General features: G+C 38.9%; 1 protein-coding gene and 1 long non-coding RNA gene across 3 annotated transcripts in view; both read left to right on the forward strand.

Annotated features, from left to right (window-relative positions):
* Positions 1 to 8,141, forward strand: part of LOC107590560 (uncharacterized) — a 14,880-nt gene extending 6,739 nt beyond the window's left edge. Inside the window, exons 2-3 of the long non-coding RNA XR_001609801.1 lie at positions 392 to 402; positions 8,132 to 8,141. This is a non-coding gene — a long non-coding RNA (uncharacterized lncRNA). The remainder of the gene's footprint in view (positions 1 to 391; positions 403 to 8,131) is intronic.
* A 627-nt stretch (positions 8,142 to 8,768) lies between these two features.
* The window catches only part of LOC107590562 (sarcoplasmic/endoplasmic reticulum calcium ATPase 1-like), a 16,769-nt gene continuing 7,530 nt past the window's right edge, over positions 8,769 to 18,007 (forward strand). For both annotated transcript variants that reach the window (XM_016279381.1, XM_016279380.1), the window contains exons 1-16: positions 8,769 to 8,882; positions 9,058 to 9,196; positions 9,833 to 9,850; positions 10,059 to 10,141; positions 11,483 to 11,587; positions 12,399 to 12,537; positions 14,208 to 14,288; positions 14,381 to 14,466; positions 14,558 to 14,855; positions 15,000 to 15,166; positions 15,294 to 15,382; positions 15,469 to 15,571; positions 15,657 to 15,788; positions 16,055 to 16,180; positions 16,261 to 16,479; positions 16,582 to 16,693. In XM_016279381.1, coding sequence (XP_016134867.1) covers positions 9,079 to 9,196; positions 9,833 to 9,850; positions 10,059 to 10,141; positions 11,483 to 11,587; positions 12,399 to 12,537; positions 14,208 to 14,288; positions 14,381 to 14,466; positions 14,558 to 14,855; positions 15,000 to 15,166; positions 15,294 to 15,382; positions 15,469 to 15,571; positions 15,657 to 15,788; positions 16,055 to 16,180; positions 16,261 to 16,479; positions 16,582 to 16,693 — 1,876 coding nt within the window. In that variant the 5' untranslated portion in view covers positions 8,769 to 8,882; positions 9,058 to 9,078. The remainder of the gene's footprint in view (positions 8,883 to 9,057; positions 9,197 to 9,832; positions 9,851 to 10,058; positions 10,142 to 11,482; positions 11,588 to 12,398; positions 12,538 to 14,207; positions 14,289 to 14,380; positions 14,467 to 14,557; positions 14,856 to 14,999; positions 15,167 to 15,293; positions 15,383 to 15,468; positions 15,572 to 15,656; positions 15,789 to 16,054; positions 16,181 to 16,260; positions 16,480 to 16,581; positions 16,694 to 18,007) is intronic.

The following is an 18,007-nucleotide window of genomic DNA, read 5'->3' on the forward strand; positions in this document are numbered from 1 at the left end:
GTTGTTTACACTGTTAAAGAGTTGGATTCTCATGCTAAGCATGGGCAAAGTTTCAAAAAACTATTGGGATGTATGACAGAGTATTTCTGTGCCAAAAATATTACTTCCGGTTTCGTACAAGTTTTTTTCCATCGTGGTTCTTAATGACGTAAACGAGGGGGGAACTCCTTATATGGGCATTTCTCCCGGAAGAATGCGCCCGCGCACGTATAGACCAGAGCAAGAGCGAGATCGCACCCATCAACGCGCTGCACGGGACTTGCTCGGGAAGAATGTCTCCAATCCAAAGAAGTGTGTTTTTGGTTGTAAGGGAAAGATAACTTTGTTCAGCTTCCTAAAGAACCCAGCGTTATGTAGACAGTGGATACCGTTTGTTTTTCCGGGGCAGCAGGAGTTTCACAAGTGTGTTTGTTGACAAACGTTTTATAAACAAGGTCCAGTTCGACGCTGGATTTGCACATTGTTTGATGCTGAAAGATGGAGTGGTCCCAGCTATAAAAGATCCCGGTCATGATTCAGAAATGCAGACGGTAAGCGAAACGGCATCAAATGTCTGTTTTGTTGGCATTCGGCGCCCAAGTGCTCGTCACTCTTTAGCTCCGCCCACGGCGCTCACCAGGAGCTCGGCTTTTTCCGGAGAAAATCGTAAAGCTGTATCTTTCTTTTATAAATATGATAAAATAAGACTTTTTGGAGATATGAAGGATGCAGTACTACTCAAGATTAACATGAGATTGGGTGAAACTGTGTGTGTTATGTCCCCTTTAATGACGTCGACTCGAGTTTCATCACATAAATGTCGACTTTAAAAAAGGTTTGAAGTAGTTCAACCCCTACTAAAAATAATGTAAAATCTAAATAAACAAATTAGAAAACACAAAAACACACACAAAATTAAAACGAAACTAAAATTAACTACATAAATGAACTATTAACTGTGTAAGGAATACTGAAATAAAATATAAATAAAAACAATTAATAATTCGAAACTAGTATTTCCAAGAAAAAAACATCGTCTTATATTCGGGTCAATACGGTATTAGTCCATTTAAAAGCACACCTAGCAACAGGAGCATCACCAGACATGAGGTGCACATGCTCAATCTGCTGCTGCTGATGTTGATGCTTATATTATTATGATGATTAGCTGCTACTGTAGCTAACTGTTCACTTAGGTGAAAACATCAAGGGTTGCTAAGCAACTATACTTGTGGTTGGGCCTTGTAAGGCTAGAGTCTGCAGCAGAACAAGAGGTCAACACCCCTAAAGCTGAACTAAATATAACCTCAAGGGGGCAGAGAAAGTGTGTGTGTGTGTGAGAGAGAGAGTGGTTATTGAGTGAGGGTGTTGGGCTTTCTTTGGGATATCCTCTGTCCTCTCTTCTTTCAAGAATACCCAAGGACAACCTGCTATTATTAATAGTGATAAGAAGCTGTTCCCATAGAAATGTTCCTTCACTGTAAAAGCTGATAACTGTTTTTTTACAGCTGTGACATCTAACGTACTCGCTCAAAAACATTCTTTTTCATCTGACAGTTCCCAACCACCCACATAAATAATGTTTGTCCTTGCCTTCATGATGGTCAGTGCACCTATTATTTGACAGAGTGAGACGTGTCAAAACACCTTAAATCATCAATGGTTTAAAATGTATGGAAGCCTGTTTTTTTCCACAGAATAAAAAAAATTATAATAATAATACTAAAAAGGTAACTTTAACCCACAATTCTGATATACTCATATAAACTCAGAATGGTGAGATATAAACTCACAATCATGAGATCAAAAACTTACAATTAACTTTTTTATTTTGTGGTGGGGAAAAACAATCTGTATTGTGAGACGTAAATTCAGAATTGCAAGGTTTTTTTTTTTTTTTAATTCCAAGTTTACATCTCACAATTCTGTGTTTATATCTCACAACTTTGACATTTTCTCAGAATTGAAAGAAACAAAGTCCAAATTGTGAAATATGTTTTCCCCTAATAATATGCTAATGTGTTAATAATATGCTGCTATTTTCACCCAACTTAAATAATGAAGCAAAATGTTTTATTGCATTTGCTGATAAGATAAAATGGGAATACAATGTAAACACTGTATAACACTGTAGAAATGTAAAACATTTAACTTGTGTAACCTAATGTAGAAATAATGAAATAATATTTTTCACATTTGGCAAATTTAAGTGACTTAAAACATTTTTTATGCTTTTGTGCCAAACATTTTTCAAAGCATGCAATATCCCTTAATAATGTGATTGTACAAAACATTGTTAGATAACATTAAAAAGTGCATTTCTGGGTTTGTCTAGATGATCTTGAACACATTCACATGTCATAAGTGTGCGTGCTGTCTGTGTGCGTATATAGAGGCGTTAGTCATTAAAGACTGGATTATAGCACCATACGTTGGAGCCACAGGTACAAATAACCAAGAATAGGGACAGTGCTGAGAATTTAACACCATTCCTGTCCAACACCTGTCACGCACTTGTTTGCCGCACACACATGTACACAACATACTGTACACGTGTGTAAGATGTGTGAAATCACACTGGCTTCTGCATCTGCTAATACATTCATATTTATTTATGAATAAAAATGTTAAGAAGGAAAGGCCACAGTAATCACTAATGAGTTTGAAAATAATGTATTTATTAGTGGCAGTTAACAAGAATTGACAGCTGTCAAAAATTATTTTCCCCTTCATTACGTTCTCTAATTCCTCAAATGCACATTTTTACTCTGTCACTTCTGATCTTTTTCTTCATATTTGTCTTCCTAACTCCATTCTAGACTCCTCTCATTAGCCACTATATATATTTAACCTTCAATTCATCCCAGCATCTTGGCTTTCCTGAGTCCCTCTTCTCTTTCCCTTGATCCGTCTTCCTGTCATCAGCAGCGTCTCTGTATGTTCCCCGGGCCAAGTGCAGACCTAAAAAGGAAGACACATACACAATGACAGAGTTACAGAAGGATAAATATACTCATAAAATGTGGGAATGTTATTTCTTAAATCTTCCGGCACTAACCGGTCAGTTCCATGTGTCTTATCTCTCTCCAGTACAACATCAGACCGCTGCCCCGTCAATCACTTCACCAGAAGAAGATCATCACTGAATCAATTTCTCTCAGTCTAGATGATCTTGAACACATTCACATGTCATAAGTGTGCGTGCTGTCTGTGTGCGTATATAGAGGCGTTAGTCATTAAAGACTGGATTATAGCACCATACGTTGGAGCCACAGGTACAAATAACCAAGAATAGGGACAGTGCTGAGAATTTAACACCATTCCTGTCCAACACCTGTCACGCACTTGTTTGCCGCACACACATGTACACAACATACTGTACACGTGTGTAAGATGTGTGAAATCACACTGGCTTCTGCATCTGCTAATACATTCATATTTATTTATGAATAAAAATGTTAAGAAGGAAAGGCCACAGTAATCACTAATGAGTTTGAAAATAATGTATTTATTAGTGGCAGTTAACAAGAATTGACAGCTGTCAAAAATCCCTAAGATGTTGTTCCCCCTTATTTTCCCCTTCATTACGTTCTCTAATTCCTCAAATGCACATTTTTACTCTGTCACTTCTGATCTTTTTCTTCATATTTGTCTTCCTAACTCCATTCTAGACTCCTCTCATTCGCCACTATATATATTTAACCTTCAATTCATCCCAGCATCTTGGCTTTCCTGAGTCCCTCTTCTCTTTCCCTTGATCCGTCTTCCTGTCATCAGCAGCGTCTCTGTATGTTCCCCGGGCCAAGTGCAGACCTAAAAAGGAAGACACATACACAATGACAGAGTTACAGAAGGATAAATATACTCATAAAATGTGGGAATGTTATTTCTTAAATCTTCCGGCACTAACCGGTCAGTTCCATGTGTCTTATCTCTCTCCAGTACAACATCAGACCGCTGCCCCGTCAATCACTTCACCAGAAGAAGATCATCACTGAATCAATTTCTCTCAAACTTCCTGTTTTTAAAATTGAAGTGCTTTGTGCTTTTGTGCACCGTTATCTTTCACACCTAGCAACTCTTACTTTAGCAGGCTTTACTGATAACATAAAATGATAGGCCATATAACTGTAATATTGTGAAATTGTATTACAATATAAAATAACCATTTTTTTAAACACGTTAAAATGTAATTTATTCCTGTCATGGCAAAGCTGAACAGCTATTTCCAGTCTTCAGTACAGTCTTCATTGTAATGGTGCTCAAGAAACAAGTCTTATTATTATTAGTATTGTTGAAAACCATTAATATTTTGTGGAAACCGGGATACATTTTTTCCAGGACACTTGGATGAACAGCTAGTTCAAAGAACGGCATTTATTTAAATTTAGAAATCTTTTCAATTTATTAACGGTCACTTTTAATTTAGTTCATTTTGAATATAAGAATTTCACAGTGAATGGTAAGAAATCATCCACCACGTTTTTGCAGCAATGCGACCTGTGCTGCAACATGAGCACAGACATGCCAGCAGCACCGGGAGACATTCTGTGCAACGACAGGGTTGTCAGAATCATGACACATAAGCACACCTGATGGGGCCCAGGTCAGAAAGGGGGCAAGGGGTCAGAGTTAAAAAGTCACAGAGAGTCAGTGGTGAAAAATATGTCAAGTACTCTGAAAAGAAAAAAAGAACAGGAGAGAAAGACAAATAAAACTAAACAGGATATCCGAGGCCTGTGTGTGAACTGTAACCTTAACACTTACTAAGAACCTGAATGGCTAAATATCTGCTGTAGCCCTCACGCTCTCCGTTTCTTCGGCCACACAAGAGCTGTGAGGGTCACCTCCCTTCCACCATCCTTGCAATAAACATAAAAATCGAACAATTGGGTTGAGCTGCTGCTGGTCCACGTCACTCAGATCTATTTATACAAGACACACACAACTGCTGCTCAATCTACAGTTACACAAGAACAAAAAGGACCCCCCCCCCCCCCCCCCCCCCCCCCCCCCCCCCAGCGCCCAGCGTTCCGCTCTTTCCCTTGATCCGTCTTCCTGTCATCAGCAGCGTCTCTGTATGTTCCCCGGGCCAAGTGCAGACCTAAAAAGGAAGACACATACACAATGACAGAGTTACAGAAGGATAAATATACTCATAAAATGTGGGAATGTTATTTCTTAAATCTTCCGGCACTAACCGGTCAGTTCCATGTGTCTTATCTCTCTCCAGTACAACATCAGACCGCTGCCCCGTCAATCACTTCACCAGAAGAAGATCATCACTGAATCAATTTCTCTCAAACTTCCTGTTTTTAAAATTGAAGTGCTTTGTGCTTTTGTGCACCGTTATCTTTCACACCTAGCAACTCTTACTTTAGCAGGCTTTACTGATAACATAAAATGATAGGCCATATAACTGTAATATTGTGAAATTGTATTACAATATAAAATAACCATTTTTTTAAACACGTTAAAATGTAATTTATTCCTGTCATGGCAAAGCTGAACAGCTATTTCCAGTCTTCAGTACAGTCTTCATTGTAATATGCTGATATGGTGCTCAAGAAACAAGTCTTATTATTATTAGTATTGTTGAAAACCATTAATATTTTGTGGAAACCGGGATACATTTTTTCCAGGACACTTGGATGAACAGCTAGTTCAAAGAACGGCATTTATTTAAATTTAGAAATCTTTTCAATTTATTAACGGTCACTTTTAATTTAGTTCATTTTGAATATAAGAATTTCACAGTGAATGGTAAGAAATCATCCACCACGTTTTTGCAGCAATGCGACCCGTGCTGCAACATGAGCACAGACATGCCAGCAGCACCGGGAGACATTCTGTGCAACGACAGGGTTGTCAGAATCATGACACATAAGCACACCTGATGGGGCCCAGGTCAGAAAGGGGGCAAGGGGTCAGAGTTAAAAAGTCACAGAGAGTCAGTGGTGAAAAATATGTCAAGTACTCTGAAAAGAAAAAAAGAACAGGAGAGAAAGACAAATAAAACTAAACAGGATATCCGAGGCCTGTGTGTGAACTGTAACCTTAACACTTACTAAGAACCTGAATGGCTAAATATCTGCTGTAGCCCTCACGCTCTCCGTTTCTTCGGCCACACAAGAGCTGTGAGGGTCACCTCCCTTCCACCATCCTTGCAATAAACATAAAAATCGAACAATTGGGTTGAGCTGCTGCTGATCCACGTCACTCAGATCTATTTATACAAGACACACACAACTGCTGCTCAATCTACAGTTACACAAGAACAAAAAGGACCCCCCCCCCCCCCCCCCCCCCCCCCCCCCCCCCAGCGCCCAGCGTTCCGCTACATTTCCCCCCACACATGGCTGACTGTCCGTCTGCATCAGTAACTGGTTTTCTCTTATGTTTGTTTGATATGTTGTTTCCCCCCCCCCCCACCCCACACACACACGGACAACAGGGTCTAGTTTCACTGGAACACTTAAATAACAATAGTCAGGGTAGGAGAACAAGTCTTCACACATATATTTAAGTGAGGAGATGCAGAGAATGGATTTCAGAGAATATACTGAACATTGTGTGTAGACAAGAATAAAATAACTTTATTTGCCCATCTTTATTTGCCAATAAAAGAAAATAATTTTATTTCAGTTAGCTGCAAAGTCAACATTTATAATTTGTTCTAATTTATAATTAAATTCTAAGTTTTTTTTCATCTCATAGTTTTCATTCTATGTTTTTCATCTAATATTCCTATTTTATTGCAATGTACACTTTTAAAAAAAATTGTTTTAGTTTTAGTTAATAACAATACGGATTGTGGCATGTTCAAAAAATCGTTCAAGTGAAATGTTGATGGATGAAAACATTATTTATCTGATGGGGGAATTAAATGTTCCTACTCTTGGAAACGACAAGCCTATAAGTTCAAAGGGCAGAGTAGCAGCTGAAGAGAAGCACAAACTGTAGGCACTTCATGTAGGCATGAATATGAGGTGTGAATAAAAGGAGGGGCTGAAGGATGTTTTGAGACAATTACTCACCCATATGATAGTCTAATAATGCTCTGGTGTGCCGGTATGTGAAATGCTAGGGCTGCATGTCCAAGTGCCAAAATGATAAAACTTTTTGCATCATTAATTAAATGTCCCCAATAAAATAGAATAAATAAATGACACACTAAGAATTATTAAAATTGATTTTCATGTTGTTTGTCTAATGGTTATGGATTTAGTTTCAAGTGATGTTAGAATGATGATAGGGGGGACCCCTCTAAAGCAAAAGAGTCTGCGACTTGATTTAACTGACCAACTGATCATTTGTCACTTTCAATGTCTTAAAATATGGTGGTTGTTGTTGTTGTTTTAACCCACTCATACAATATAATTTTAAACAAATAAATATCTTCACTACACAATACAAAGTAAAAAAGAATAAATATTGCATGCAAAACTTCCCTACTTCATCCATTGTTTTACTATATTCATTAGTACAGTAATTAACTGTAAGCATTAAGTTGCATTACAAATTAAGTTTGCTTAAAAAATGTTATAAAAATGAATGAACGGCCATTAAATGGGCTAAAATCATACAATGGTTTCTTCCTGTCCTTGATCTGGTTTGGCGAAAATGATTTACCCAGTCATCTATCACTGTCTATTCTTCTAAACAATCTCTCAACAAGACAAAAGATCTACAAACTTAGAGACATTCAGAATCTAATAATGTCTTAATTTCAACCTTAACAGTCCTCTTTCGTTCATCTCTTTCTTTCTCTCTTTACACACTCTTGCTAATGAATCCCTCCTCAGCCTGTTTTACAACACATTTGCCATGTCTGAAGAATTGTTTTAGCCTCACACACTTTTTCCATAGCTGTTCATCCTGGGTGCTAATCCTCTCTGATGATGGAGATCTGACGATCTTCATATATTTTCAACAGTGTTGGGGAAAGTTACTTTTAAAAGTAATGCATTACAATATTGTGTTACTCCATAAAAAGTAACTAATTGCATTGCTTGATTACTTTTTATGGAAAGTAATGCATTACATTACTTTTGCGTTACTTTTTGTCACCTGGGCTGAGCTTGCTTATAACCAAAGGTTATATTTTTGGCAACTGTAAAGGCCCTTTCACACCGAAAGTGAAATGAATAAGCCTCCAGCTGAAGGAAGTGCCTCTGCACCTCACTCCTGATTTTTCTCAACATGGGGACAGGAGATGTGTCAGTGAATAAATTGGAAAACAATGTAACTTGCGTTACTTGTTTGAAAAAGTAATTTTTTGTTGTAAATTGAAAAGTAATGCGTTATAATACTAGTTATTTGAAAAAAAGTCATCTGATTACATAACTCACGTTACTTGTAATGCGTTATCCCCAACTGATTTTCAAACATACCTTCACATTACAGTTCTTACAGAATAGAAAGACATTTTAATCCTGTACCACATAATTGTAAAAAGGACCTGTAAGTTTTTAATCCCCACAAAAAGCCAAGCCCATGGTCATCCCTCACTGTATATCAACATCCCAAAACCATTTGAGTGATCACTCATTCCCATGTTCTAAAAAACAGACCCCAATTTCAACCCCGCTTTTAAGGCTGCTCACCCCTGCTGCAGTTTTCACCCAATTGCTCCAAATCACACCCCTCCATCTCTCTTCCCAAGGCCATGCCCCTTCCTCACCATATTGGTCTGATTTCAGCCAATAGTGGGCCTCCTCTGGGTGTGACCTGGGAGATGGTTTGTCTGGTGTCTTTATAAAACTCTACAGAGATGGGTGGAAGTTTGCACTTTCTGTCAGCCCTGCGCTCCAGAGTGAGGAGAAGGAGAGAGAAAGAGAGAGGGGAAAGAGAATCAAGGGGCCATCTGTTTTGTCCCTATCCCACACTTTTAAAAAGTGTTGGTGCGTACTCTCTTTTGTTCAGGAATTTTTATTTATTTATTTTTTTTATAACTAGAGGATTCAGTAGTTTCTCAATGACCTGTAAAAAGCCTTAAAACGGGATTGTCTGCATTTCTCTGGGTAGGAATCCAAGTCATCTACATCTCTTGTGTGTTTTTTCTTTTTTTTTTTGAAGTCTCCACTTTGAGCAGACAGGATGGAGAACTCACACATCAAAGAACCAGCAGAATGCCTGGCCTACTTCGGCGTGAGCGAGACCACAGGCCTCTCTCTGGATCAGGTCAAGAAAAGCCAAGCCAAGTACGGATTCAACGGTGAGGAAAGCATGGTCAAATGACGGAGGCATCTGAAAAATCTGAATGGATGTTTGATTACAATAAAACAATGTTGGGACGAATTAACAGAACATGCCATTTTGAAGGGGAGGTAGCAAGAATTCCCAACTTTGTAATAAGGACATGCTTAGTTGTGATTAGTTGAGAACAGACATCAGACTTAGACAACAAAATGGAGGAAAATATTTAAATAGTTATAGTGTCTCTCAAGACTTTTTTTAAAACTGCAATTCAAATGCATTAAAAAATTAGAGAAGACAGCATAAATCTCCAGAAGTGTTTTCAAGAACTTGAACAGATGCACTTATCCATGCAGTATAATAACATCAAGTTGGAAAAGCAAGATTAGAAGATAAGGAAAAGAAAGAAGAAAAGCAAAAATGTAACAGCTGAAACACAGAGGGGCCATGTTAAGCCTACAGGGACTTCAGTAGAAGGTCAAACAGAAGGACAAATGGCTAGACCTCATTTCAGAATGAAGTATTATACCATAATTGAATATGCTATGTTATGGTGGTTGATGATGGGAAAGATATTAATGGCTAATTCTAATGGTTCTGTTTCTACCCACCTCTGCCATTCATTTGTCTACTGGACCAAATTGACCAATCACAGAGCTGCCCGCTGAAGAAGGTAAGTTCTCAATTTACTGTTATTATAGATTTATACGACAAGACCTAGATGTAGAATTGACATCATGTCTGTTTTTTATGCAAATCAGTTGCTTTATTTGATTTATGCACTTCTCTTTTCAGTCAAACAAAGATCATGATTGGTGTGCTTACCAATTTGGTCATATTGACTTTCTAATTGAACTATATAAAAAAACCTTCTCTCTCAGGTAAGAGCATCTGGGAGCTGGTGGTTGAGCAGTTTGAAGATCTCTTGGTCAGGATCCTGCTGTTGGCTGCCTGCATCTCTTTTGTAAGTAAATAGAAACCACATAACATTAGATTTACAGTCACAGAGCTGTAACATTTTAATGAATGGACAGGGTTTCATTTAGAGGTGCAGACAATGATTAATAATCTGAATGTGAAGGACAGGGACACATTTCCCACATTCCCATCTGTTCCTGTCAATCAAGCCATATGGTAACCCTTCAGCCTAGAGCATATAATGGGTAGGCAGTAATCCAGCTGTTTATATGTGCCAGGTATTATGGGACCCTTATAGTTACGTGAAACAACACTGCTAGCATGAGGTGCTAGGCATCTTTTCTTAGTCCCAGACATATACACGCCCTCACTCTTGAAATCTGAGTACTTGCCGCTCTGATAATGAACGAGTGACGGCACATAAAACTGACGTTCTTTCTTTCTTCCAAATCGGTTTAGGAATAAATGAAGCAGACAGCATTAGTTCTGCTGTTTTGTTCAGGCCTTCGTCGAGCCTTATCACAGCTGCCATTATGGCCTTAGAAGGCCAAGATAGAAGCTTTGAGGAGAAGCAAGGACAGAGAAAGAATAGAGAGAAAAAGAAAAGAGAGAGAGAGTGAGTGATTAAAACAGAGAGAGGAAAAGAGTGTTATTTTAAGGTGGTCTTAAGCCCATACAAGAAACAGAATCCACACACAAAGGTCAAAGATGGAAGGAATGAAAAACAGATTGGTGGCGAGACTGTAAAGGTGAGGGAGAGAAAGACAAACAGCAGGTGCCATCATGCCATAAAACGAGCGATGTGTGTGCACACGTGAGAACTACTGGATCAGCTGTACACCACACTCAACCATAACTTCATGTACATATGAGGTGTGGGTGGGTGGGGGGAGATGCACTTACTTGAGCAAAACTTTCAGAGGATACACGCACACACACACACACACACACACATACACACACGTTGGTATAGGTGGTTTACGAGGACTTTCCATAGGCGTAATGGTTTTTATACTGTACAAACTGTATTTTCTATCACCCTACCCAACCCTACACCTAAACCTACCCCTCACAGAAAACTTTAGATTTTCAAAAAGCACCATTTAGTATTTTTTAAAGCCTTTTGAATTATGGGGACACAGGAATTGCAGTGTCCTCATAAGCCACCTTCACATTGTAATACCTATGTCATACCCATGTCATTATACAAATTTTTGTCCTCATAAACCACCCAAACTGGTGCACAATTTTACATACATCCACTGTTTCTTTAATCAGACTCTAATGAGGTGGATTAAAAAATTATTATTTTATTTATTTTTTTACACCTCCCATATGGACCTTGGATGTGTCTCTCACAATCTCTCTGGCTCTCTCTGTTCATCAGGTACTGGCTTGGTTTGAGGAAGGTGAGGAAACCGTCACTGCCTTCGTCGAGCCATTTGTCATCCTTCTCATCCTTATTGCTAATGCTATCGTTGGAGTATGGCAGGTGAAATTATACATATATTTTACATCCCCAAAACAGTGGTCCCAAAAAGAATCTGGATACTAGAGGCAACCGCCAAAATAAATTAATAAATTATATGACAAAATGTTAAACTAAGAGGCACTTATTGTTAAAATAAAAAGAGAAATGTAAAATTTTAAATAAATTTAAAATAAAAAGAAATGAAAGAAAACACTTTTCAGACAAAACATGTTTATAGGGTTTTAAATCGTAAGACAGTAGATATATTGTTCAAACGAAGACAAAAAGCATTTTTAAATTTTCTGGTAATGTGATGAACTACATTTACAATTACACTGTATGTGAACTGAGAGAAACAGACCTCATAAATCCACTAATGGTAAAATAACCTTGTCCAGTTGGTTAAAAATATAATTGAAAATGGTTAAACTGAAGGTATTACTAAGAAAAGCTCTAGCATTATTTGTTTGCAGACACCACTTGTAGTTATCTTGCAGTTATCTAATACAATTAAAAAAAATAAATTTCAAGAGTAACGCAAGAATCCAAAACTATTATTGGGACCACTATATAAACGCACAGTGAATGCAAGCATTAGAAGCCAGAATGGTGTAAATGACATCAGAGGTTAAAGTTTAGACACGGCAGTATTCACATAGTATTCACAAAGGTCCGGTGGCAAAAATACTAGAGGCTGATCAGGTTTCATCAAGGGCCCATTCAACTGGCACAACAGTCATTTGGAAAGTATGCGCACCCTTGGAAGAAGAGAGTCGTCAAGGTGTAAAATACTAATGGGAGCAGGAACTGATCAAGAACTTTGTGTTCACAGGAGCGCAATGCGGAGAGCGCCATCGAGGCTCTGAAGGAGTATGAGCCAGAGATGGGCAAAGTCTACCGCGCTGACAGAAAGAGCGTACAGATGATCAAAGCCAGAGAGATTGTTCCTGGAGACATTGTGGAAGTGTCAGGTATACCAGTGGACATGAGTATCTGACAGCAGAGCATCATTAACACAGAACATTCTCATAATGCTCTAACACACAAGAAGAGTGCAATGGTCTGAAAATGGAAATGCAGAGTAAGCAACACCCTCAAGCCAACTGTTACACTGTGTAAGCACAGTGATGTCAAGTAACGAGGCACATGTGCAGAGGGGACAGGACTATATGGGACTCATGCCCTTGAGAAAGTGTGAGCGTCCTTTTAAGGCAATTACGGTGTGTGTGTGACAGTGGGAGGAAGAATATAGAGTAATGGGATCAGAAAAGGCCGAAAGAACCGGCGAGAGCATGGGCAAAGAAAAGGCCTGTATATAAATACATCCAAGCACCTGTTCCTCTGTTTGCCCCCTTTCGATCCCTTGCCCCTTCTCTTTCCCTCTTCCACCTGTTCCTTCCTCATCACTCATGTTTTCTCTCTAGGGCACTTGTTTACTCCATGTTGAAGGTCAGCTTGTCCTTGTCATTCTTCTCTTTCATGCATTTGCCCCCTGAACAGGTCCCCCTTTTGAGTCTCTAATCTTTCACCAATAGATCAGCAAACATTATTGACAGCGGCATTATCTTTAGACTAGACTAGATCAGGGGGCCAATCTGGTGGGCCATTGTTTTGCAGAGTAGCTTCAACATAAGTGCTTGGATGTTTGTTATGGTCCTGAAGAGCCTGGTTAGCTGGTCCATGTTTGTATAAGTATGGATGAAACTAAACTCGATAAGAAGGTGGACCTCCAGGAGCAGGACTGGACAGCCCTGAACAGCCCTGAACTTGAAGAATATAATAATAATAATAATAAAAAAAAAAAAATAATAATATATACTATAGAAGCTTTAAATATACAGTTTTAGACAATTTTGTAATAAAAGTAAAAAAAAAAGAATAATAGGTATTTAGTTTCAATGGCATTTTCTTCTCCTCGTTCCTCCCTATAAAGTACTGTTTATCAGAACAGCCATGCTTTGTTTACATCAGTAACCAAGGAAACGCTGTATGGCTGCTGTTCCATAAGCGCCACCTGCTGTCAGAGAGTGAATTTGCATGCCATTCAGCCAGTCTGCTGTTTTTGTTTCATGGAGATATGTTTTATGTAACGTAATTTCACAAAGATAAAGTCAGACTGTTCTGTTTTCGCTTTAAATCTTGAAATTATTCATTCAAATCAAAAACTTCTCATGCAACGTGTGTAGCATCTTTGTTTGGATTATGATTAAAATGCAGTAGTTGCCTCTAATTTCCAATGGCTAAAGATATTTTTGTTTAAGGCCAGTTTGCTTGTTATAGAGCACATAAACAATAAATAAATTGACTTTAAAAAATAGGCAATTTGCTTGTAAAAAAAAGGGGGGGGGGGGGAGCATAAAACATCATGATCGGTGCATAACTAATTAAAATACAGAATAAAAGGCCTCAAATTGAAAGGACAATCTGGGCTGCCTTTTTCTATCAATTCTTCAATAGGAAGATCTTGTCTTTCATAAAGGCAGAGGTCAGGGATCTTGGGCTTAAAAAGGTTGGTAACCACTGCCCTAGCCCCAAGCGTCACTCTGCATTTCTGTATTTTTCTTACTATGAGTACTATAAGATTTGAGTATGAATTGCTCTACATATATGTGTTCTTAATTCTCAACTTTTTCCTGTGTAGTTGGTGACAAAGTGCCTGCTGATATCAGGATCACCGCCATCCGCTCCACAACTCTGCGTGTTGATCAGTCTATCCTCACTGGTTTGTCTCTGATTTACAAAATATGTCCAGTTACCTCCCAATACTCACAAAACATTGCATATATCTTTATCCTTCTCTCACTTTATTCTCAGGTGAGTCCGTCAGTGTGATTAAACACACAGAGTCTGTCCCTGACCCCAGGGCTGTCAACCAGGACAAGAAGAACATGCTTTTCTCTGTGAGTTTCCCTTTCTTCAGCTTTTTGTTGTGCCTCTTCTCTTTCTCCAGCAGTATAGCACTGAAACATTCTCTCCCACTCGTTTTCCCAGGGCACTAACATCGCTGCCGGCAAGGCTATCGGAGTTGTGGTTGCCACCAGCGTCTCCACTGAGATCGGTAAAATCCGTGACCAGATGGCTGCCACAGAGCAGGAGAAGACCCCCTTGCAGCAGAAGCTGGATGAGTTCAGTGAGCAGCTCTCCAAAGTCATCTCCCTCATCTGTGTGGCTGTCTGGCTTATCAACATTGGCCACTTCAACGACCCTGTTCATGGTGGCTCCTGGATCCGCGGTGCTGTCTACTACTTCAAGATCGCTGTGGCTCTTGCTGTAGCTGCCATCCCCGAAGGTGAGAATACAGGAGTCATGATAAAAATCAGGGTACATCAGAGTGAAATCAAGAGTAAAATTCATACAAGATTCATGATTCACCTTTTCAATGCAGGTTTTGTAGATCGAGTAAATCCAACACATCTGTTTCTTTTCCAAAAAGGTTTGCCTGCTGTCATCACTACCTGCTTGGCTTTGGGAACCCGCCGTATGGCTAAGAAGAATGCCATTGTCCGTTCTCTTCCCTCTGTAGAGACTCTGGGCTGCACATCTGTCATTTGCTCAGACAAAACTGGCACCCTCACCACCAACCAGATGTGTGTTACAAAGGTTTGTAAGAGACATTGTCTTGCTCCAAAAGAAGTCAAGCAAGAACCAATATGCCAATCCTCTCACTACAACCATGAAACCCTTCTGTTTTGCACACTGTTTTAAGCTTTGTTCTCTTGGTATTTAGATGTTCGTCATTGAGAAGGTGGACGGTGACTCTGTGACTCTTGACCAGTATGACATTTCTGGATCCAAGTACACACCAGAGGGAGAAGTGTAAGTAATTTCATATTCATTCAGTGACTCTCATGCAGACAGACACACACAGAAAGACTCGCCATTCTCCTTACTTTACCGCACAGTACTAGGCGTGGACTTCCTGTCAAGTGTGGCCAGTATGATGGCCTTGTTGAGCTGGCAACCATCTGCGCCTTGTGCAATGACTCCTCTCTGGACTACAATGAGGTAAACAAACATTTATTCCGTTTTCATCAAAGATCTTCCATTTGTGAAGCAACAACTGAGCTTAACTCTCACTCTTGTTTAACAGTCTAAAGGAATCTATGAGAAAGTGGGTGAAGCTACAGAGACTGCCCTGTGCTGCCTGGTTGAAAAGATGAACGTGTTCAGTACTGATGTCCGTGGTCTGTCCAAGGTGGAGAGAGCCAACACATGCTGCACTGTAAGTACCTCAGCCTCTTCGGAGCTCTCTAAGTTCATGTTGGTCATCCTTTGGAATTTATTGCAATTCTAGTTTTAAATCTTTAGTCCTAATTTATGATTGAAATATCAAAAGGATATCTATGATAGTGTATTTCTGCACACTTAGTTTATGGTCGGAGATTTTGTAATAGTTCAACTGTCAAATTCATGTTCCAAGACTGAATTCTTCATTTAATTCCAATTCAAACATAAAATCAATGTAGTTTTCTTCTCTTGGTTTCCTAGGTGATCAAGCAGCTTATGAAGAAGGAATTTACTCTTGAGTTCTCCCGTGACAGGAAGTCTATGTCTGTCTATTGCTCCGCTGCAAAGGCCTCCAAGGCCCCTGTTGGAAACAAGATGTTTGTCAAGGTAAGACCAATCGTAAAAAAGACCTAGTAAAATTAAATGCCTAAAAGAGAATCTAAATCACAAAATCGTTATTGTTGAAGGGTGCGCCTGAGGGTGTGATTGACAGATGTGCCTATGTGCGTGTTGGAACCACCCGTGTGCCCCTGACTGGTCCAGTTAAAGATAAGATCATGGCTGTGATCAAGGAATGGGGAACTGGCCGTGATACCCTGCGCTGCCTGGCACTGGCAACCTGTGACAACCCTCTGAGAAAGGAGGAAATGAACCTGGAGGACTCCACCAAGTTTGCTGAGTATGAGGTATTTGTGTGAAAGAGAAACAGGGACATCATTTGTATTTCAACTAACATGATAACTGAATTTTGTTAAAGCTAACCCCTCCTTCTTTTGCTTTCCTCACAGACTGATCTCACCTTCGTAGGTTGCGTTGGTATGCTGGATCCTCCTCGTAAAGAGGTTGTTGGATCCATTGAGCTGTGCAGGGCTGCTGGTATCCGTGTGATCATGATCACAGGTAAATCATGTTCAATCCTCAAATTACTGCCGATATTTGTTGAAACAGCACCAAAACACATCACTGTTTGCATCACTTTGCTGGCAGACTGACAATCTGCTTGCTGCTCTGTGACAAAAATTGATGGAGCTTTGGCTTTTTAGGATCTATTTCTGAAAAAAAAATGGTAACACTTTCTATGAAGCCCATTTTTATAATATTATAAGGGTATTCTTAAGACATTATAATGAATGCACAATGCATTATATAAAAAGAAAACGTATATGTTGTTTCATCTCATAAATAATCAACAATTAGAATACATTATAAAACTTGCTTATTTTTGGTTTATGAGCATGATTATTTATAACACGCAATAAACACCATGTTAAATCCACTTAATTTATAATGAATTATAAGTCTCATATCTCGACTGATATTACAATAATAGTTAAACTCAGATATGCCATATTACACATTCATCTCACCAGATATCTGACCTTATGGCTGTTTACAGTTTTTTTTCAATTGCTTTGGCACATTTTTCGAAACAGCCTTAACATTCTCTAAACTGTGAGTGCAAATGGAACTTCAGAACTTTATTGCATGTTTGCAAAATGTAGTTACTCACCCAAAACATTTCATTCATGCTTCAAAACCTAGTTATCGTGTCAGTAATTTGGCCGAGGCCACCAAATTATAAAGTATTTTTGTCATCGTGTGAGCCACACTGGTCAAAATGTTTAGTTGTTTTTTTCACCATGACAGTCAACCATGGAGATTAAGGTTTTATTTAAAAAATCTGATATCTGTTGAGAAGTCAATAGTACATAGAAAAAAAGTATATGAACATTTGTATTTATACAGTACATTTATTTTTGTACGAATGTATTACATGTCAAGTGAAATCTTGCTTGTCCAATTACTGTACATTTCATATTTCTTATGTTACCACAAATACACAAAAATACCAAATAACTACAAAATAACATCCATGAAAAAATTCTTCTTGGTGGACATCCTGTCGCTCTTGTTGGTCAGGCCAAATATTTTCCTCAACATCACATCTGATGTTTTCCATTGCCATGCACCGGGGGAAAAATCTCCTTGAATGCATTCATGGCATCCAACAGAGACATCTGATCTTGTGGTCTATGATCATATACTTTCCACCTCCATGCTGAAAAAAACTGTTCTATTGGATTTAGGAATGGAGAGTATGGTGGAAGGAACTCCACTGTTATCCTTTCATGTGCAGCAAACCAGTACCTAACAATGTTGGTTCGGTGGAAGCTGACATTATCCCAGACAACAACATAATTAGGCAAATGTGGT

Source organism: Sinocyclocheilus grahami, unplaced genomic scaffold (genome assembly GCF_001515645.1).
Source record: "Sinocyclocheilus grahami isolate Dianchi unplaced genomic scaffold, SAMN03320097.WGS_v1.1 scaffold130.1, whole genome shotgun sequence".
In the NCBI taxonomy this organism is placed as follows: Eukaryota; Metazoa; Chordata; class Actinopteri; order Cypriniformes; family Cyprinidae; genus Sinocyclocheilus; species Sinocyclocheilus grahami.